Source organism: Neopsephotus bourkii, unplaced genomic scaffold (assembly GCF_033783945.1).
Source record: "Neopsephotus bourkii isolate Nb327-2 ecotype Australia unplaced genomic scaffold, CSIRO-AGI_Nbou_v1 NB_168, whole genome shotgun sequence".
Lineage (NCBI taxonomy): Eukaryota > Metazoa > Chordata > Aves > Psittaciformes > Psittacidae > Neopsephotus > Neopsephotus bourkii.
In genome coordinates, this window is record NW_026900684.1 from 13,900,991 (window position 1) to 13,924,525 (window position 23,535).

General features: G+C 34.9%; 1 protein-coding gene across 2 annotated transcripts in view; it reads left to right on the top strand.

Annotated features, from left to right (window-relative positions):
- Positions 1-23,535, top strand: part of FSTL5 (follistatin like 5) — a 281,852-nt gene that overhangs the window by 165,266 nt on the left and 93,051 nt on the right. For both annotated transcript variants that reach the window (XM_061373214.1, XM_061373224.1), the window contains exon 6: positions 20,692-20,858. In XM_061373214.1, the coding sequence (XP_061229198.1) occupies positions 20,692-20,858 (167 nt within the window). The remainder of the gene's footprint in view (positions 1-20,691; positions 20,859-23,535) is intronic.

The window sequence follows — 23,535 nt, forward strand, 5'->3', positions numbered from 1 at the left end:
ATCTGGATTTCATTCTTAAAATTGGTTACCAGTTTCAACATCCAGAGTAACAGGCTACAAACACTGTTATCCAGCAATAAATATTCATTTAAGCATAATTTCTAAAGTAGTTTTCAACATAATCATTATATTAAATTTCAATGCAAGTTACCTTTCCCTTAACAAGAACCGAAATCATATTTAGTATTTTACTTCCTCAGGAAACAGCATAGAGAAATCCTTTTTCTATTACAAAATCCAGAGTGTATTAGTGTGCTTAAATTCCAACTGGCAACTAAGAACCACACAGCTACGTGCTCACTTCCCCTGCTCCCCAGTGGTATGGGGAGGAGAACTGGCAAAAAAAAAAAAAAAAAGATAAAACCCATGGGTTGAGATACAAACAGTTTAATAACCGAAATAAAGTAAAATATATTAAGAATAATAAAAAATAAAGACAGAAGTAGGAACAAAAGAAGCAAAACCCAGAACAAATAGGGAAAAAAGAAGAAAAAAATACGATGCACAATTGTGTGTACAATACAAACTGCAAATACAAAAAATGCAGACACAAAAAATGCACAATGCGAAAATGCACAGTATAATTTCTCACCACCTGCTGACTAATACCCAGCCTGACCTGAGCAGCAACCGGCCCCTTCCAGGTAATTCCCCCCAGTTTCTGTACTGGGGATGAAGTGCTGTGGTATGGAACACCCATTTGGCTAGTTTGGGTCATGTGTCCTGTCTCTGCTTCCTCCCGGCTTCTTGTGCCCCTCCTCACTGGCAGAGTAAGAGATACTGAGAAGTCCTTGATCAGGGTAAGTCCTACTTAGCAACATTAAAAAAAAACAAGGAAAGAAAAGGTGGTTCTAATTCATTGCCCTGTCATCAAAAGGGGAGCATTTGATCACTGAGATAATATAAGTATTTCACATGAAGACTAAATAAGATGCCTTTTCTATCCAAGAATCAATTTATTTCTCTGGAGGGTGTTTTGACCTGCTTTATGTTACTTTATGCTTTATACAAGATTGAGTGTGTTCTTGAATATCAAGCACTAAAGTTACTAAGTAATTCTATATTAAAAATTGCATGTTTTTTTTTTTTTAAATTGCTAGCAATTTTTTATTAAAAATTCAGAACATGCTGTTTCATCTTTATGCCTCAGGATGCTGTGAATCAAAAGGAAGAAGCTTTCCCAAAAGAAGTCTGTCAGATTTTTTATTTGGAGTTTTGGTAACTCATCTACTCTTGTTTGCTTCTTTGGTTTTGCTCTTGCATCTGGTTAAATAAAAACAGAAAAATTATTACAGTCGGAAGAATTTTGTAAAGGTGGTTAGTAATTACCGAGATACCTGGATTTCCTAAGCATATCTGACATTTGCACTATAAAAAGAGAATTTGGAGGCATAGTTTTACACATAGATTATATGAAGGTACTTTGAAAATGCTGTAAATGGGGTCAAGGGGATAAAAAAATAATAATTCTAATTTTGCAGAGCTTGTGAGCTTTTCTGTAGCCCTTAGTGTTACAGAAAACTGTATTATGGGATATTGGGAAAGTTTTTGTATTGGATGTCCTCACATATCCATTACATACAATAAAGAAAAACTGGCTCAAAAAAGTGTGCGTTCAAAGAAATTTATTGGAGAAGAAACCCTTTTCGTTCACTCTGTTGTTCATAGAGATGAACACGTTTTGGCAAAGTGTTCTTATTTCAGGAAATTTTATTACTAACTTCATTTCCAAAACATAATAGCACAGTTTCTAGTGTTACTGCAGTATTCCTCCATAATGAGGAATACTCATTAATCAAACTCCTTTGAGTTTGGGGCTTTTTTACCAGTTTAATATTTCTCTTCCAGAATGTGTTCTGTTGTCTTGGATCTCTTTTAAGTTTACAGCTGTCCTAGCACATCCATACATGCCATTTGACAATAAGTCTGTAGTAATTCCTGCGATCATCATAGGTAGTAAGTTGCTTGCACTGTGTTGGATCATTTTCCTGTCTGTCATTTATTTATTGTATATTCTGCCTTAGTTTTATTTAGTTAGTTTTTTGACTTAAATTATTGCTTGTTTAGTTTCCTCTTAGTGCTTTCAGGCCTTGGTTTTGTCTTTCCTTCTTCATTCCCAAGTCAACAAGGATTAATTAAATACAAAAGTTGTGCTCATATGCTCCTGACCCATATACTGAATTATGCCTTAGAATAAAAAGGAGAAATTCAGAGCAGCCGTGGGATTTTTTAGCTTTTTTAACCTATATTTGACATCTTTTTTGTAGTTTGCTCATAAAATATGGTAAGGGAGAAAAATTAAAAAGGCAGTGATTTGTAAGGGGCTTGGTGATGTGTCCTTTTGGAAACAGAAATATGTATCTATCCTACTGACTTGTGTTTCCTGAACTAATTTGAGCTACATGGAGGAGAGGCCTGCTTCTAAATCAAAATCATCTCTTTAGTAAGTTTTCAGAACTCAACTCAATCTAAATATCTGAAGCTACAAATTTTGGAAAGGGTAGGACAATTGCAATATTCCATAAAATATATGAAGGTGTTTTTAAGAGGCAGAATATTGTTCTCAAGCACATCTAATGATATTATTAGTCTTGTTTGCCACAGTTGCTAGTACAGATAAGACCAGTCTTTTTAGTGCACGAACAGTATGCTTAGATAAAAGAATTCTGTCATAAGTTGTTACTCCTGACTAGCTGATAACATCATTTTCTGAGGTCATGTATTGAATGAAAGAAAATGTAACTTACATGTTGTTATTTTAAGTTTTGGCAAGTAGGATCAATTTAATCTTGTAGTTATAGAAGTTTTATGTTTGAAGATATGCATGACAAGGTTTGTTGTTTTTTTTTAAATAAATCTTATTTCAGTAAGTCTTGATCTCTTGTCATCGAGCATTTGCCTGGTGAATATACCACTGATCTCTCAAGTGTATATAAGTAGTTTCCCATATGCTGTCACTGCTAAAAATATTTGGATATGTGTAGAGTTGAGTGTTGAACCCCAGAATTTAAGCTGCTACAACTCTATATAAATATTGACAACTGTATGGTTAGGGAGGAAAAAATATGAAATATTCCAGTCTGTCAAAGCTATTTTCATGGTCTCAGATAACGGTATTCTAAACTCTGATACGTCCTCATCACTCCTGGCTTTCTAACTGCTCAAAACCAAACATCTCATAATTGCATAAAATAATTACCTATATATTCATTAGGGAGATACATGCAAGCTGACTTCAGTAGGAACATTGACATATGTGAGAGTTGCATCTGTTTGGTGAAATTGTATATCATGCTCACTCCACTTCACTGATCACTGAAGCTCTGATTTAGTAGGATGACTGTTACATGTTTTATATACAACCTAAAACCATGTGTACGGTTATCCAAATGTATTTTATATGCTGGATTTTAAAGAAACTCTCTCACAAAACTCAAAACTCCATTCTCCCCCTCCCCCCCCACCCCACTGCCTCAAAAAGACTTAGCATTTCCTACCAAAAGAAATAAGGAAAGAGACTAAAAAAAAAATAAATCCCTGTGATTGTGTTATTTACAAAATTAAATTGTCATTAGATTCTTATGCCAGTTTTCTAAACAGATCATGTTCTCAGAGAATCAAATCTTAACGTTAAGTAGGTTAGCAAGTGATTTATATGGAAATGCAATTTTGGCCGTAGTAAAAAGAAGGTGCCATAGAAAGGCTGAGCTATATGTAGAGCAGTATTTTGTCAAAACATGTTTAAAAAAGGATGCAAAACAGTGAAAACCTAAAGGAGAGAAAAAACACATAAGCTTTCTTAGTATAGTTATTTAGTATAGGAACTGGGAAACTTGATTGCCTAAGGTGGTAGGGATCCAAACAATTCATCTGGTTACCACTTTGCCATGAATAAAAAAATTAGAGAATATGTCATTCTTTAAAAAACTTGCTTTGCATTATGATTATAATTCTTCCCACCCTACACATATGGGAGAGATGTATTTGTTTGAGGGAATAGTTATAGTGGTTTAAAACTTGCTGAACACTCTATTTAAGAAATAGAACATTCTATTTAAGAAATAGTTGACGCTAAACAAAGATTAATGTGTTGTTTGTGCTTATGAAGTGCTGAGTTAATGTCTACTTTGAGTAACAACGCATGCATACTAACAACTTCTCTGGGGTAGGACAAAGATACATCTAGTCCAGTATCTTTGCTCTGAGGTTGCGTAGGGAAGATTGTAAAAGAAGAAAAAGCATGCAAGATACCTCCAGTATATTTTCTCTTCTCTAGTGAATTTTGTCTCAGAAACTGCTTGTCTTGAACAGGTTTTGATGGATGCTTCACTCATAAATTTGATAGCTTTTTGGACCCATGTGAAATTAGCATCTACAACATTGTTTCATTTAATGAGTTATGGATAAAAAAGTTGTTTGTTTTTTTTTTTTTGTTTCATTTCTGTTTAATTTATTCTTGTATAATAAGAAGCCATGAACATTTGCTCCATATTCTTAGTCTCCAAGAGACTTTTTGGTTTTTCTAGGCTTCTGACTTACCTTTATAGTAATCTTTATTCCATTCTGAAAAATAGCTGCTTGTATTCCATTTATTTAGTAGTGGCTTGTATAGAAACCCCCCCACATCTTTGATCATTCTTGTTGTGTTTCTCTGTTATTTTTCAAGTTTCACTGCAAGTTTTTTTACAGAGGGAGGGACAAAAAGCAAATAGTCAAGTTGCTCATGCAACATAGATTTATAGTATCATAATAATACTTTTCTGTTTGGGTATTGGTCTTTGCGTAATAATTTCTTTTATTGTCATATTGTCAGGACTGAGTAGATGTTTTGGTAAAACTGCAAATTATACTTTCCAGGTCTCATACCAAAGCAATAATAACTCGTTCAGAGCCCATCACTTTATAAAAAAGGTTGGGCACTTTTTTTTTTACCTTTATGCAGTACTTTCAAGACTGAATTAAATATATTGAATTTGGCATGCCAGTATTGTAAGTAAGGTCTTTAAGCAAATCAGCTTTTACATTTGCTACCTAAACCACCTAATTAGTTGTTATCTAAAAATTCTGTCTCAAAAAATGCTATCACTTCTTTTTCTTACCCCTTCTTCTGGGTAGTGTTGGACAATGTGAGTTCCAGTGGAGATTCACGTGGAACTGCACTGGTGGTTTTGTTTGTAAGAGACCTGCAAACAGACTCCTTCAATGAAGAAGTGAACGAAGATAGTTTCCCAGCTCATGACAAGATCTGATACACGTTGTTTGTGAAAGGATAGATCAGAAGATACTCTGAGTAGGACTGTAGTATGCAGGACCAAAGTGCTAAGAACAGTAGCTTAATCCAGTATGTTCTTAGTTTGTTCTTTAACCTTTATGCTGATTTTCTTAGATTCATAGCCCATGGTCTACTTTGATCTTGGGGAAGTATACCAGGTATGCAAACCCAAGAAAGGCATACACAGAAGAGTTCTTGTTTTCAGAATGTGCCATGATGCTCAACACAAAATCACGGTGCTTTGCACAGATATCTACTTTTAAGAGGAGTAAAACTCTATTCAGTGATCATCAACAGTTAGAAGCTTCTGTACAGTCATGTATCAGAGCCTATCTTGAATTCTAGTTTCTTTCTTTTCCCCTCTAAATATAAATAGTCACATCAGCCAGTTGATTGATTTTTCAAAATCCCCTTCATCCTAAAACTGCTCACGTCTGTGCTTATTTCTATGTTAAAGACTTCTATGAGGAGCTGCTTCATAAGTAGTCTTCAGATTGCAGTGAACTGTTGAATAACAGGCATGTGGCCCTCTTTTTATGTGGAAATATAGTAGTTCTGCTATGCTTCAGGCTTGCTAGCTACATTTGCAGTTCAGGTAATTTAATTCTGAATTACTATTTTACAATATTGTCCTGCTCATTTTCCTGCCAGAACCTGACAAAGGGATAGTTTTTACAAAGTTGGGTTATTATAAAACTCAGGATAAGTCCAGAGATCTTAAATGTTTAGAAATTCTGTCACCATCCTGGGAAAGAAGCTTTGAAATTTGAAAGTTAAATGAAACTGCATAGTAAATAAAATTGGCAAATTATTATATTTATAGACTAAAATCTTCATGCATAAAACTGTGAGTTACCAGGGCTGTCAACTCTCCTCTTAAAATTCCCATTTCGTTATTGATTAGTTCCAGAAATACTTCATAGATTGAACTGCTGCATTTTAAATGTTTCATTTGAGGTAACTGCAAGTATGCAGTATTGATGTTCAGCATCTGGTTTTGCAATAAACCGAAGAAGCATTAAATTTGGATCTATACTTGTAAAATTACTAAAAAATATTTATGCTAACTCTTAGCATTTAAGTAAGATGTTTTTTTCTTGAACTAGTAATGTGCAAACACAATAAACATACAGGAATTGATTTTTGCATGAATTCCTTTCTTTGTTTAGACAAATTCAACAGCATGTTCTACAATAAATAAGGTCAAAACCAATTATCACTATTACTTTAGTGAATTAGCACTTCCATGTTATCAGGGTAGGAAAGCTATATTTAACACCTAACTTCATTCACTGTGAAATTTGCTTTCAGGAGGAAAACAGAAAACATTTTAAGAAGTAATGGACTAGTAGGCCTTTTTAATTATGTATTATTGCTTATGCACATTACTGCTTACTCTAACCCAAATGCTGTTTTTATTAATTTATTTTGAGGTATGTAGTTTTCAATATGTACTACAATCATAACTCATTGCAAAATTTGGTTCTGTGCCTATTTTTTAATAATACAGTGTTATGATTTAAACTTGTTCTTCATCATGAGTGCATTACAAACAGGTGGTCTAGGTTTGTAGATGTTTGGTGTGCATTTTAACTGTTCAGTTGTCAATCTAAAAAAATGAATAAGGAAGCATTCTTTGATGAAATTTACCTTAAGATACTTTGGAAAATACCAGACTCGTACAATGATACAATTTGTGTCTTTGAGCAAAGTATTTGAAGGCTACTGGAAATAAGTTATTTGGTAACAGTTGAGGCACTATGTCCTCTATTTTCCAATTATTTAATAGATCCTGTAGAAATAAGGAGCTACAAAAATTCATTGCATCTTGAACAATATATCAGTTGAAACACTGAATGTTTATGATGCAGGCTGCAAGGTTGATTAAAAGAAACTCAGTTTTAAACTAACTATTTTAGATTAAAGTATAGTTTTGGACAGTACAACATGTAGTTTGCGTGATCTAATGCAGCAATCTACAGCAGGAACGCATCTCCTTCCTACTAAACAAGATATTTTGGGTGGCTTTATACTTTACAGTGAACCCATTATGATAGCCTGACTACTAGCTTTTTGGAGATCTTGTGTTATTCAGGTAAGATTGCCATTAATTTCAGTTGATTTCATTTATAGTAGCTAGAAATTAGATGAACAATAGCATGGGTGGCAATAGTTGCTGATGAGACAAAGCACACAGGAATGCAGTTTAGTACAGTGAGGGAAGAAGAAATTTGCTAAACAAAAAGATGCCAGAGAGCCTATAATTAGGCAACACTCCCTCAGAAACTAAAATTCCAAGCCATAATCCTTGGTCTTTTCTGCTGGTTGCCACCAAATAATTGTGCGGTCCACTGAAGGAATAATGAACGATGCCTGTAGAAAGATGAGACACTATGACAGCTCTCGGGTATACCGTTTCTTAGATCAATTTAGACTTTTGCATTCGCTAAAGATCTTAATCCATGTAAGCTGGGCTTTCAGAAGTTCTAGATGGTAAGATTTTTATTACCATCAGCCTTTTAATATAATTTATAATTAGTCTTTTAATTAAGATAATAAAAGAAGATTGTATCAACTTTACTTGACTTTTTGTTACTGCATTATGAAGCAATTTTTAATTATTTATTTGCACATATGCCTTGGTATTCCTGTCTTATTTGATAAAAAGAATGGACAATGAATCAGAGGTATAGTGTAAAACTAGCTTTTGTTTCTTAAGATCTCCCTCTTTTATTATTGAAGCTGAAAGGTGTTTAGTGAACAAAGCGATAATTACAATAAGTACAAAGAGAAAACTAATAGTAGGCAAATGTGATTTTAAGTGGCGAAATTGCCTTTGCTTTTGCACCAAAGCTCCTAGCTACCCTAATGCATCAGACTAATAAATAGTTCATTCAATTTAGCTAAATTGTTTAACTGTACTTGACTGCATATTCCTCACATTCAGGATATGAATTGTGAGACAAAGATATATTTGCAGAGGTTCTGACTACTCTTAGATGAAGCTAAAGTTAACTGAAGCTGTACTTTGAACAAATAAACTGGTATCCAGGTAAAGAACAGTATCATGTTCTTTATCTTTATCATGCAAACCTAGGCCTCTTAAATACTTTGGACAGTTTATTTTGCTGTCCCTTCAGAAGTCTTAATGAAGTCTTGAGGGATACTGTTAAGAACTTTTCAGAAATCCAGCTAGACTGCATGAACTGGATCACCTTTTGCCCTTTGCAACCCCCACCACTGCCATTCATAATTAGAATTGTCACAGACTCCTTCACAGCTGGAATCACTGAGTTGTAGAACAAGTCAGAGGTGAATTTTGGTAGGCATTTGACCAAACTCTGTTAATCATTTTCAACACACGGTCTACCAGGATCCTCGTGTGCAAAGCTGATTTCTAGTCAACTGCATCCCTGTATTGTTACATGGCCTTATGCTGTCCCAACTGCAAGACTTTTAATTTGTCTTCGTAGAATTTCACAGTTTGCTAGCCTGCTTATAAAGTTCTCTCTGAAATGCAGTATTCCAGAAATATACTTCCTGATCCTGTGAATGCAGTGCCAACTGAAGAACTTCTGTGGGTGCATTTTACCCAACTCACAGTGTAGATGTTAGACAGTGTCATCCCAGTATTGAAACCACTTGCAGCAAGTGGTTTCCCTTAGTCTCTCAAATGCTGACCACTGCTTTTTGAACCTGAAAGTGCAGTAAGTTACAGGCCACTTAATGCTATGTACACCTCCCTATATGGGGCCCAGCAGTGCTTTTTCATTGAAAGGACTTCAACTTTTAACCCTGTTATGATTTAGCTAGACCTGTATTTACCACATGAATTTCAATTATGTCCTATTCATAAAGTATATAAGGGCAAAAGTTATGACTGACAGGTTTGTGAAAATTAAGAAAATAAAATTTATCAGTAGTTTACACTCACTAATCAGCAGCTTTCACAAAACCTGGAAATCTGCAAGGTTCTGCAAATCAAATGCTGTTGAAAGTAGCCAAGGTAGAAATTGAATATTGCCTGTTAGGCAAAGTTGTCTTTAATGTCAGGTCTTCGCTCCTTCTCTTTTCTTGTTTTCCTCATCCATCCTGGAATTAGATCAAAAGTGACACATTTTAGGGATAGACAAACTGATTTTAGAGTGACTCAATTAGAGGCGCAATTTTAATCAAAATTTCACTGCTGATATAGTTTCTGGAGAATATATGGTCTCTTGTCTGCCAAATGACTGACAGGGAAACTAGGGAAAGGTCTCTCTCCCAGAAAGATAAGGGCTGAGAAAACCAATGCAAATGGTGACCTGCTATGAAGTTGGAAGAAAGAGAACTTCAAGGGCATATACAAGCTAGGGTGAATCTCTCAGCAGACACAAAACACTTAAATTTAAGATGGGAGTTGGGTAATAAGTGAAAAAAAAAATCTGTATTTTGGTGTAAACAGCCCAGGAAAGTGAATGTGCTTGGCTTGAGGAAAGAAAAGAAATTGATACTTGGACTGATTCTACATTGACCTTGCAATCTGTAATAAGTAATATATTGTGGGGTGGGCAAATCAACATAGTTTATATGGAAGATCTTGTGAAAGGCTTTCTGTATTTGTGTTAGTCCAGACAGGTATATAAATCAGCCTGGTCTGTTTCAGCCTAGACAATCCTTTCTCTTTATTTCATTTATTTTTTTATAGTGAAGTTGCTCATGAATGGATTTTCTGTTTGTATATGTGCTTGTAGAAAGACGTCTCAAAACTTCATTCGCTGACTTTGTGCTTATGTCATTGGAACAAATTAGAGGTTATCATAGTAACTACAGTTATTTGCTTCTGACAGCACTGGTTTGATCTCTTTAATCTTTGAAGGTCTCAATTTTGTGGATTTCAACCATAGTATTCAAAATAAGTTCCTTAGATATGAATAACTTAGAGAAGTGCTTGATTTTAAGGGTCATAATTGTTATAAAATCCTAGACATTTGAGACTTCAAGCTTTTTTTTCTTCTTTAAGAAAAAAATAATTGTGTGGGTTTCATGGTGGGGGGCAGTTTATGGGATTTTTTTGTTCAGGTTTTGGGTTTGGTTTTTTTCTGGTGGGTTTTTTTTGTTGTTTGGGTTTGGTTTTTTTGTGGGTTTTGTTGTTTGCTTTTTTCCCTCTCCTTTAACATCATATTATTGTACGATTGTAATGTTAGATCTTTATTTTCTTTCTTCCATTCCAAGTTAAGGAATTTCCCAGGTTAAGTTGGCAGAATTGTTGAGTTGCTCAGCTAACAGTCCAGCTAATGCTCCTGTGCTTGTCAGATAATTACTCTTTTGACTCATTATTTTAGTGTCACTACCATAAACTGTCTTTGGTTTAGGCAGTACTGTACTGATGGGTGCTAAGGCAGAATTTAGGGGAATTACCGCTATATATGTTTGCCCAGTATTTTGTTCCCTGAGCATTTGCCATTGGCTGTTACCAGTTGCAGGATACTTCTGACCATATGGAACTTTTTTATGTGTTTAGAGTGATGATCTGGTTTCAGCTGGGATAATTTTTTCTTAGTAGCTGGTACAGTGCTGTGTTTTGGATTCTCAAGAAACATGTGATCTGGAAGAGGGGGAAGTGAGTCTAAGTTTACTTTTCTAAAAACTTTTGAATACTTGGTTTTAAATTTCAAATTTATATCTGCAATATGCATTGGCTTGTTCTATGCATAACTGAAAAGACTGAGAAGTGTAAAAACTGCACAGTCTTGGATGGGATGTTGGAAAAGCTTGTATTTATGCTATGGAAGTGTTCCATAGATGTCAGGACTTGACATTGAAGACATCCGAATGCTGTTCCAGGTCTTGGCAAAAAAAAAAAGCTATACAGAAATATCACAAAAGACTGATTTAAAGAGAAGTTTCTAGATTCTTCAGTTTCTAGAAGTCTACAAGCCATGAGGACCCAGTGTCAGGGTCTCTATCAGAATTCTGGTGGGTGAACTCTACAGGATGTACATGGAGAGACATAATCATGCTTTTTTAAAATGTGTTTGATACACAAATGAAAAAAGTAGTTATTAGTAATGACTGCAAATTTATCAGTGATCAGTGTTTTGAAAACAAACTTTTTCTTATCTTGAAACAAGTTAAAAGTTTAGTAGCAATAGGAGATAATCCAGTTTCTGTACTTAAATGTATATACTCCTGCTATTCTGACAGCCAACTACATTTCAGTAGCATCTTCTACAGGGTGTACTATTGTTCAGAAGAAGATCAAAATCTGGCTGAAATATATGAGATAAGATACTGGACATAAAGTGTGTACTGTCATGACCTCCCTGTTGTGCAGACTTGCATACTTACCGAAATATTGCAGCTCCTTTCTTCCTATACATGAGAAGATGTGCATGTGTGAATGAGTGCATCTTGCACAGAATTCAGGCAGGAAGTGGCATGGGTACATTCCTACAAACTCTGACCTGTGAGCACACAAGTATCCCTAAGCAGTATCTCTGCTTGTCAGCACACTTGTATCTCTAAGCCACAAGGAAGATGTAGCCATCAACTCCTCTCCCCGCCCCCACCCAGTGATAAATCCAAATAAGTGAACTCTAGATCTAAAATAAACCAGTGATGCCCACTTCAATATCTTGAGCTATTGTATAAATAGTATATGTGCATGTATTTAAGAAAGGACAAGTAGAACTAATGAGATCTATGGGTGCAAATAGTGAGGTAGAGAAATATAAAGGGAGGAAAGGCTGGGGAGAAATAAAACAAGATGATAATTAAGAAGAGAGGAAAAGAAAGACAGTGAGAAGAGAGAAAGGTAAGAATGGAACCTATTCTAAATACATCTGAGCTACTGTAGCTGGGAATGAAGAAAAAGCTTTTAAAAAAAAGAAAAAAATAAAAAGATTTAATGACAGTTTTTAAATGGAAGTATACCAGAAAAGCTGCCAAAATACAGCTTTTAAACATAACAATCTTGTGTAAGGTTGTATATATGTACGATTAGAATGGATATTTTTTGGAGTGGTTATTGATTTGCAGATAAACGCTGAGGTTGTTGGATGTCAACCTCATTGCTTGCTTTCTATGAAGAATCGTTTTCATACAGTCTTCATTTTTCCTGACCAGAGATGTTTTTCGAAGATATTGTTGAAAACTAATCCTTTTGTCTTCTTAGTAGAACAGGCTGCATCAAATTGTAGGTATTTTTCAGTGCACTTCCCCAGGGGGAGCTATACTGGTTTGATAAATTTTGCTTTAGTTGGGCTATTCAGAAGCATTGCTTAGACTGCTCACAGCTGCAAGTAAAGACCTCTTGTAGGAGTTTTGTTGTGTGATCTGGCTCTTCTCTGAAGTTGTTGTTGCTGCCCATTACAGCTTCTGGTGAAACAGAAGAGCATTCAGTGTTCTCTTCAGCAGAATAATCACTTCATACTGTGTGTTTCTGCCTACATGATTCCAAAATTTAAAAGTAAGCTACTAAATTTTTGAGTAAGTATAAAAACAAGCAAAATAAAGATTTTTCACTTGAACATATTATGCGGGGTAATGAAATAGAGTCATAAGTTGAATACACTGATATCTGTGCAAGATCCATTTAAAATATATTCTAAAATATATATTCTTGGTATAGATAGCATCCAGTGCACAGAAACATGTCATGAAGGAGTTGGTGCAATGCACAGAAGTAGACAGCATGCATAGAGGCATCAAATTGAAGCTGTTTGATTTGAGATTTGGCAATGTGCATAAGGAAGCTGATGTTAATGTGATGTTATGAGGAAAACTAGAGAGATGTTTTGGGGATGTTACATTACATTTGGCAAAGATGAGCAATGCTCCTCCTCAGAAGAAATAAGATAGATCATGTATTTATTTATTTTTCTTCCTTCTTGAATATGTAAGCATAGCTAAAAAGCAATGTAAATAATAGCAACAGAAAATCTCATTCAACCTAGGTAACCTCCTAAAATTTTCTGTTACTTTCTTTTCTTGTATGCCTTTTTTTTTTCTTTCTTTCTTCTTCTCTTCCATCTTTCTCACCACTGCTGCAAAGACTCACCACTGCAATTTTGGAAGATTTGAAGTTCAGTCATATGCATATAGAGGTACTAACTTTAGAAAATTAAACACTGAGATTCCACAAAAAGTTCTGAGACTAAATTTAACATCCCGTCAATGTTTCATTGTACTTGGTAATATTGTTCTGTAACATTGTTTTTAAAAACCTAGGCATTTCAGTGTAATTCCTCAACAGTTGTTATTAACAATATACTGGCATAACAAGAAGTATTTTTCTTTTATAAAAGAAACCATATAGAACTCAAGCACAGCAATATTTATTTATTGATACTTCCAGTGTTGTTGTGGAGTGCCATCTTATTTTCCATATTCTGAGCAAAACCACTTATTCTCTGCTAAATTTACAATGGATAAGAGTGCAAAGTATTAAATATTTCACACTAAATGGGAAAATTAATTGCAAGTCTCTGAGGTTTAGGGTTTTTTTTGGTTTTTTTTTTTTTTTGTTTGTTTGTTTTTTTTAATTTCTAATGTATCTCATTCAAGGTACATATTCTAAGATTGCTTTATCTTTGTACAGGCTACATGCTTAGTTTATGCTCTCTTCCTATCATAAAATAATAATAATAAAAAGATATTTTTAATGGATTTGTAAAAGGTAACTACTACTGCAAGAACAGCTATGTTTAAGAAAACGTCTCCAGAAACTGCTGCGGTGCTATGGATGCACAGTGAATAAGTGTGTCCATACAAATGATCAGACAGATAAGATGGCTTAGTTGTGGGTGTCATATCATCACATATGAAGACAAGTATTATTAGAGTAGGTCATTTGCATATTTTCTTAAACAGTGATGTAGCATTCTAGGTGAGAGGGTTTATCATATAATCTGGGCTGCTGTGGTTTCTACAATTTTTCAAAATATTTTTAGTGTATAACTTTTAATTATGTCTTAACTATCTGAAGTATAGCCTTTAGAATGGGATTGAAATCTAAAAATGGCAGTAAGTTATTAGGAAATTACTGTTTCATTTACTCTGAGATTTTAAACATACTTTAAAATTGACTTTCACTGCAACTTTATTGGCTAGAAATATATTGAAGTATATCTTTGAATATTGAGTCTATAAAAGTTGCAAGTTTATTTATACACACATAAACCTAAGTTACCATATCTGACTACTGTCAGATCAGCAATTCCGGTAACATGCATCAAATCAAATTTTAACTTATCACAATAACTTTGAAATTTCCCTTAGGATTCATTGAATGATGCGTAAAATCAGTTACAGAGAATACTGAGGTTAGGTTAAGGTTGGGCAGGCAATTTCATCCTGGTGGGGTGATGGTAGAAAGAGGAATGAGAGATTTACTATTTGCCATTTTTTTTCACTGTCTCTTTAAGAGATGTAAATTTATGAAACCCAGCTGTCCTTCTTTGTAAGGAGGAAGAACTAATCTGCCAGTCAGAATATGCAAAGTTTTGATTGTTTTGTTTATCCCTAATAAATAGTCTATGAGAAACAGGCTGTCACAGTGTTATGGGAGTAAGTTACTGATTTTGCCTGCAATGGAAGACTTTGAAGCCCTATATAGATAGTGAGTTGACTTTCCTGGCCTGTGTTTTCCTCTAGGCTGAAGAAGTTCTCATAAGAATTGAATGGCCTCTGCAACTTCAAAAGTTTCTCATAACAAGCTAGACTGTAGGGTAAACCCTTTATGTGCACTGTTGTAAATATGCTTACCGTGAGTAGTAATACTTTTCAAAACATGCTTAGGTTTACCTACTATTCTTGTAGTACTGATACAAGAATATTAGGCAAAACCAAATACATGTAGATACTTCATATTTTCCAAAGTGGCTTTAGCTGGATTTGAATGGTATATCCTTGCAAGTTTATTATTTTATGTATTTCCTGTACAGAAAGCAATTCTGCAATTCCCTGATCTATTTCAGATGTTGATATAAAGTAGCCTTGATGTCTTCGGTTCAGTAGTAGCAGTCATTTTTCTCCATAGTAGCTGGTGCAGTGCTGTGGTTTTGACTTTCATCCTGGGAACAGCGCTGATAACACTGATGTTTTCAGTTGCTGCTCAGTAATGTTTACTCTGACCAAGGACTTTCTGAGTCTCATGCTCTGCCAGGGAGGAGGGGAAGCCGGGATGAAGCAGAGACAGGACATCTGACTCAAACTAGCCAAAGGGGTGTTCCATACCAGGATGTGGAACTGGAGGCGTTTACCCTGGAAGGGCTAGATCACTGCTTGGGTCGGGCTGGGTATCGGTCGGCGAGTGGTGGGCAGTTGTATTCTCTTCCCTTGTTATTTCCCTTATCATTATTATTATTGGTGGTAGCAGTAGTGATTTGTGTTATACCTTAGTTACTGGACTGTTCTTGTGTCAACCCGTGGGAGTTACATTCTTTCAATTCTACTCTCCATCCCTCCAGGAGCAGGGGGAGGAAGAAGGGGAGCAGTGAGTGAGCAGCTTCATGGTTCTGAGTTACCAGCTGGGCTTAAATCGTGGAGGTGGTCACCTGAGAAACCTGATGAATATATTTGGGTTTTCAGTGAATGCTGCTAATACCGCACTTCTGGCAATCTTTTATTTTGTGCAGTGTATTAAATGAGGTGCAGCCCACAGCTGCATAGAAGCATTTTGTGTTTCGCTGTATGATGAAAAGGGGAGTTGTAAAGAGTCAATAATTCCTCATATTTCCATGATCAGTGCTTCTGAACTTTCTTTAAATGATCCTAGTGCCCTGCAGAGCAAATGAAATTGTATGTTTTATTGATTTTTATAAAGGCTTAAGTCAATTATTATAGTCCATGTTGCACTCATTTAAAACTTGAGTCTTGTTGAGTGCTTTAGAATCTGCAGATCTGTGAGAAGCGCAAGGTCTTGAGAAGAAGTTTGATTCAATGGTCATAGTAAGTGCAAACCATTTCATTAAAATAAGAATGAAATTTAAAACACGTGTAATGAGCTTTGAAATTTTGTTTTAGTTTTATCAGTTTGTGAATTAGAAATTAGCAAAAAAGTGCTTATCACTGATTTCCATGATTGCCATCATTCACATTAAAAAAAAAAGTTAAAATGAGCATTTATAATATGTAAGCAATGTAGAAAATATTCTTTGCCATTCAGAGATAATCCTATTCAAAGCAATGAATATCAGAAGGGCCAATTCACCTACTGAGTAAAATGATTTTCAGGAAGTAGCACATACTGTTTATTAGCTCAGCTGCTTTAAATTTAAATTGTTTGGGTTTGGTTTGGTGGTATTTTTTCTTCTCATTAAAGCTGGGAAAGTACCTTAAACTGTGCTTCATTTAAAGCTTGAGCATGTAAACAATGTAAAGAAAACTCGGAAATCATGTTTTCTGGATGTACTCTATGTAAAGTAAAGAAGAATGCCTTAAGACTACAAAAATGGCTGTACTGGTCCCAGGTCCAGATAGTTCAACACTTTATCTCAAAGAAGTGTAAGAATAATATCATTATACTTTTGCATGTGTTTGTGCGATCTCGTCCTGCACATGTAAGCTTCTGGGATCCACAATATCCTTTAATAAAGAGTTTTTTCAGATCTGTCACTGTAAGCATGAGAACTACTGTCCTTCATTTTGAACCTGGCCTCACACTTGCTTATATTGATGTTTTTCCAGTCTTAGAAGATACAATAAACCATCAATAGCTATTCCAGCTTTCCATGAGAGCCACGATTTTGTAGACTGCTGGCAAAGCTCTCTACATCATGTTTTGTAAAAGAAGAATCCAAGTCTTTTTGATAATTTTTCATATTTTAACTGTTATATACCCTTATCATGCTTGTTTTGGTTTTGCGTTTTTATCTGCTTTGCAGAGGACCCACAGTTGTGTATGGTTTTCATGTGGATAAACCATGAGGCAAAATTATGAGGGTTTTGTTGACTTTTAGTTCCTTCCTTAAGATACAAATTTTTCTCTGCTAAAAAAGACAGAGTTGATATAACTGCATATCATCACTTGCTGTCTCTCTCCTGCCAAGTCAGCTTACAGCCCATTGATCTAGATTCAAAGGATTGCTTTTGCTGTAGTATCATACTTTCACCCCCATTGAATTTATCTACTATTTTATTGTTTGGGTTTTCAGTTTCACAAAGTTCTTGGGATACTTCTCACTGTCTACTTTCATTCTTAGTACTTGAAACAACCATTAGAAAATAGAGGCTTTGCTTTAATGGTAAACACTTTATAACTGCATACATTTATAAGCTTTTGTAAGATATAATTGTCTGTATTTTATTTAGTCCTTTTATTTAATTCTGCTGATTTTGTTTGGTTTTTTTTTTAGGCATTTGAAAAAAAATGTGGTCATTTTAGGTCCTTACAAAATCAAAAGTTGAAAGCTGGTTGAATAATAAAATAATTGGATGCTAAATTCACCAAAGCAAGAGGTCGACTGACATATTCTACTTTATCCTAATTTTTAAAACCTGAACTATTCCTAATGTTTGTAGGTGTTTTAATAAAGAATACTGCATTCAATATTTGTAAGAGGAAATAGAAACTATAAGGGTTTTTCTTCACATTTGTTTTTCAGATAAGCTTTATGTTCTTCTCTAAAATAAATGTTTCCTAGCATGACCTACAAATCACTCTCCATTAAATCTCATTGACTAATACTAGAAATTAATGCAGGATTGTGTTTTCTTTTATGATTTCTGTTAATTTTCTTCATGGGATTGTTTCGTACAGGACTTCCTAAAAGCCATGAGCTATTACGGTATTATAATTGTCAACAAAAAATTATTTTCAAGTCTCTTGTCAGCCAAGATGAAAGAAAAATAAATGTTAATTATAATTGTAAGTCTATTAAGAGCTTTTGGTTTTGATTAAAAGCCATGCTGCCATAAAATAAAAGTATAATCTGCTTTGCTATGCTGGTCATGAGGCTGGAAATAAGACCTTCTGAATTTTAATCCAAAATCTGCAGCTAAACATTAAGGAGCAGTGAAAAAAAAATAGCTTTTTTTTTTTTTTTTTCTTCTGTGTGCTGTTAAATGGATCATGAGAACAGAAAGACCGCTTTGCTGGCGTAAGACCTTAGAGAACAGCTGCTGGCATAAGACCCTAAAGAACAGTCACTCATGAAACATGTTCTGTTCTCATACTGAAACATCCTATTAAATAGCAAATAATATGTTTACAACAAGTTCAAAGCAGAAGATATAGCAGAAAATGACAAAATTAGTCATGCTAATGGTGATGTGAATTGATTTTAAAATTGCTGATAAAGAACAGCAAAATGACACTGATGGACCAATGCCTGAAGAGGAAAAGGTATGTTACCTGGCTGCATTTCAGCTATTTCAAGCCATCAAGCAATGCTGTCCATTAAGTACAGATTTTACTCTGCCCATGGACAAAAAGCTTCTTTGCTTTGCTTTAAAAGGTGATTGCTTTTAAATTTGGTTTGAAATAGGCAAGCAAAATAAATAAAAGCTTGATGTGGTCTTAATTTTAGGTAGTGATTACCAGTCTGCGTAACGTTCATTAGTTTAGGCTCATAAGAGTTTTTTCTGGCTATGTATGCACACAACTTACATAGGTGAATGAGAAGGTTCAAAGTGCACATTTATTGATGGAATTAAGTTAGCTGAAACAGTTGCATAAGAACTCTCTCTCTTCCAAAACCAATAAATTATAAAGTGATATATAAAGTCCCAATATAATATCATATAATACCTTTTAGCTTTCAAAAACTTTTATTTGCAGTGATATTGTGGGTTTTCTTTCTGAAAAGAAAAGCACATAGTAAGGAACCACTTCATCTCCAGAAATTTCATATGCTTCAGTGTTTCTTCTTCTATTATCCTGGTTTGGTATTCTGAGATACAAAAGAGTTTTATGATTACATAGTCCCTTACAGACTGTTTTGGGCCATCGAAGGAGTGGGCAATAAGATTTTTTTTGTGTATAGGGAGAGAGCTGAAATAGCCCAACTTTTACTGCCTGTTCTTTGACTTCTACAGAAACCTAAAATAAATCCAAGTGTAACAACTCTTTTCATAAAATGTGCTTAATTTAAAGTATCAGAATTTTACGTTATGCACATCAGCCCATAGTATTTAGGATTAAGAAAACAGAAAGGCTGATCAAAGCCCTGCACAGCTGTAACTGTCTTTTTTCCCTAGCACTGCCCTACCCCTCCTGCTATGTTTTAAAAATACAGTGATATAATTTTATATGTTAGTTTACAAGAATATTGCTATAGCTTAACATATATGAAGAATGACAACCTAAGATATATGACTCTTGAAAAAATAATGGTTAAAGTAAGGTTCCATTATTGATTTATCTCTATTGCTTTTTAAGATATTTTTGCGAAATGTCAACTTTGAAAACTCCATTTCCCTGCCTTTCACAATTTAATTACTAAATATTGGGCAAACGAAGAAAATAGAAACACACCCTGTTATGATTGATTTAGGTAATAATAAAGTAAAAGCTGTTTTTCAAGCCTTTTCAAATAGCTTATCAACACTAGCACTTCATATTGTTTTGCACAGTGGCAAATATTTGTTGAATAAGATAATTCACAATATGTCAAGTGATGCATGGCATTTACTTCAGGTTTGTATTTAACCCTGTTTTCTCATTTTTTGTGTATTTAAAGAGATTTATTCAAGTACACAACTATTTATTTTTCTGGCTCTGAATTTCTGCAGTTGTAAAAGGAGTCACGTTTGAAATGTAGGCGAAATCATTTTAATACTATTTTTTAAAAATGACATTAATGTGTATGCATTCTGATTAATACATCGTCTTTGGAGACTGAAATGGAAGAGATTACTAATGTTGGTTTGATCTGGAAACTATGTTTTCACTGATACCAAGAAAAGACTCACAAAACCTGGTTTACCGTCAGAGAAGTCATGTACCTTAATTTTATATTCTGAATGCAGCATTCACTTTGTTGTCCATCTCATTCTCAGTCCTGTATATTTTGTACTCTGAGCTCAGTTTTTATTTTTATTTTCTGAGAATGAACTCATACAAATGTGTATTGTAGTAATTCGGCCATTTTAGTTCAGATGAATGTGCTGACTACTCTGCTGCATTGGCCTTAACTGTCAAGTAACTTGTGGTGTCAGACTTTGTATAAACTGTCATGTTTATAACAGTCTTACCTCTGAAATTCATTTTCATGTTAAATGCTTCTTTCCTTACAGGGTGATACTTGTCAGTCAATTTAATTGAAATGTCATGCTGACATTTATTTGAAATACTCTGAACTTCCTGTAGTTCTTGGAAGTTCTTTTTACTTTGATTCCAATTAAAATCCTTAAATTACCAGTGTACAAAACCTGCATGCAATTAACCTTCTGAATCTGCCTGCTAATTAATCCTACAAACAATATATCTTTTGCAGAAGTAGTTCAGCTGAGTCTGCCTGAAGATCAAAAACTAAGCACAACTGCAGCAACAGTGGGACAGAGTGTGGTCTTAAATTGTGCAATCCAGGGAACTCTGAGACCTCCCATCATCTGGAAGAGGAATAATGTTGTTCTGAATAGCTTAGATTTGGAAGATATCAATGTAAGTAAGAGAAAAATCTTTAGCTGCTTAACAATTTATTATCAAAACATTTCATAAAGAATAGAAAGATATGTAACAAGCTGCATGACTCTGGTGTTTCAAAGAAAAGAAATGGAAATGAAATATTTGTCAGACTGTTTTTATTTTGCTCTGTATTCCAACCCTTATTGTTAAATATAGATAAAACATGTTTCACAGACCATTTAAAAGAATAAATATAACAAAAGCACATGAGGATAAAATTGTAGCTGGAAATACAGTCAGCATTATACATTCAGGATTATATTGTCTTCAAACATGTGAAAGAAATCTGTGACATGAACATTTTAAGAAATACGTAGTGACTTGCGAACAATCATAATATTTTCTAATAATTCAATAAAAATCGACTTTTTCCAAAACAAGTAATTTACTACAAAACTGGTTGGTTTTCTTATTCATCCAAATATTCAGCAGTGTGTATGGTACTTTCAAAGAATCACATCACCAGTGAGTATTAATATAACTTAGAAATCTTGTTTTTGGAAGAGCCAATATTTGCCACCTAACTTACTATGACCTCAAAATGTGGAGCGAAATTGAGAAACATAATTATATCTTCTGACAAAACTCTAAAAATATGCTTTCAGCTGTATTTTGTTTGCTTGTGGGTATGCTTACATTGCTTTGGCAATTTTGATCTAAATGAGGACAGTGTGTTACATTGGAAGTTGTGCCTGCTCTCCATCTGAGTGTGAAATCACTGGAGCTGTTATGGGTGTCGAAAATCACCGCAATCAGATATCTAGTTTCTTTATTTATATTTCATTTTCTTGTGAATGCTTTTAATTCTAAGGTGGCAATTGCACTCACACATCACCTTTGTTTCACTTGCTATTTTGTTTCCTGTTTGTAAATTGAGCTTACAGTGGTGCTTTGTAAACTAAGGTGCAGTGTCAAAGCTTATCTTTCTTGAATGGTAGCTTTAAGTCACTTGAGAGGCTTAGGATAAAACCAACATCCTTAGAAAATTCTCAGTTAAATAATTGTTGCTTTTGTTAGTTTGGTATTAATGATATGACTGACATTCAGAAGCGTCTTGCTCATGTTCACAAACTCCTTTCTGCAGTGTTTGTTAGCTTTCTGTAAATATTCATGATGCTCATAAACAATGGAGTTCTTCCTAATCATTTCTAAGTATAATACATGGCATGAGCTTTAGATAGAAATAGGAACATGCATCTGGACACAGAAATAAAAGGGAAATGATGAATGGAAATAATGAAGCTAACAGTTCAGTTGCAAACTGAGTGGTTCAGTTAACTGTATTTGCAGACGCGGAGAGTGTTTTCAAAGCCCAGTACATACATTATGAGTATGAAAATGGAAACAAAAACCCCACAAAAATACCAAAACCAACCAACCAACCAAAAAAACCCCAGAGAAACGTTTTGTGCTGGGTGCAGTTTCCCAGGGGTTGGCAGCAAGGGCCGCAGCTATGAGCCCCTCTGGTGTGCATGTGGCGCCTCTTGAGAAAACAGTGGAAAAGGAATGTTTGGCATAGAACACCAGAGAAAAAGAGGAGGAGAGAACAAAGAGAGAATCATCAGGCAAGTCCCAGGCTGGAGGAGCAGGAGGTGTTCCATGGTGGAGCAGAGAGCCACACTGTGTATAGGTTCGGCCTGTCTGGAGCAGATGAAAAGGGTGAGGAGAAAGGAGACGCTAAGAAAAACTTCTCCACCATTTGGGTGGAGGGTAAAGGAGTTGGGAGGGAAGGAGTGAAGTTGAGCCTGGGGAAGATGGGGAGGAAAGCTGTTGTTTTCATTATGTATATCTTTTTGTTTGCCACCACGCAGATTAGTAATTACATGTTTGTTGTAGTTGGCAATAAATTAAGTTAAATTTCCCAAGTTCAAGTCTTTTTTACCCACCATAGTTATTAGGAAGAAATCTCCCTGTCGTTATCTGAACCCTTTCTCATTCATGTTCCTATCTCCCTGTTCAGTGAGGGGGTGGGAGTGGAGGGGAAATAAGTAAGTGAGCAGCTGGGTGGGAGTGTGACTATTGGCCAAGGCCAAGACAGCATACTTCTGAAGTACTTATCACAGCTGGAAGAGTCCAGTATGGGAGCCAAGGGGTACCCAATTTGAAGTCAGATTACTGTGGTGATCAGACATCCAAAGCAAAGTTGAAATTGCTAGAATTGGTCAGATTTGTTTATATTTAATAGGAGAGGAGGAATGTGTGGCAGTGATTGAGATCCCACAAACAGAAAAAGAAAGAAGCCTGGAAAGTATTACCTGAGTGCTGCGATGATGTCTGTGTGTGCATTTTGTGTACAGGCGCAGTAAGAACTGTCAAGGGAGTAAAAGCTTCCAGTGACGGGAGCACATAATTCTGAAGATGAATGTATTACTTTTTTTTTATTTGTTAGGCTAAGAAAAACATAAACAGACTGGAATGCTTGGAAGTCTTTTAAGGCAAAAATTACATTATAGCCATAGTCCTTTAGTATTAACAGTTCAGTTGAGATTCAAATATAGAAAGAGAATGGCATCCAGTATCCATGGAGTGAGGCACTAAAATTAATAGCACTCGAATGCGTATAGGTGATAAACTGACATAGGGTGGAAGAAAGAGTCAATGGAGTCTCGATATATTTATAAAAAAATGGCTGTAAAGTCATTCAGTTAAATTG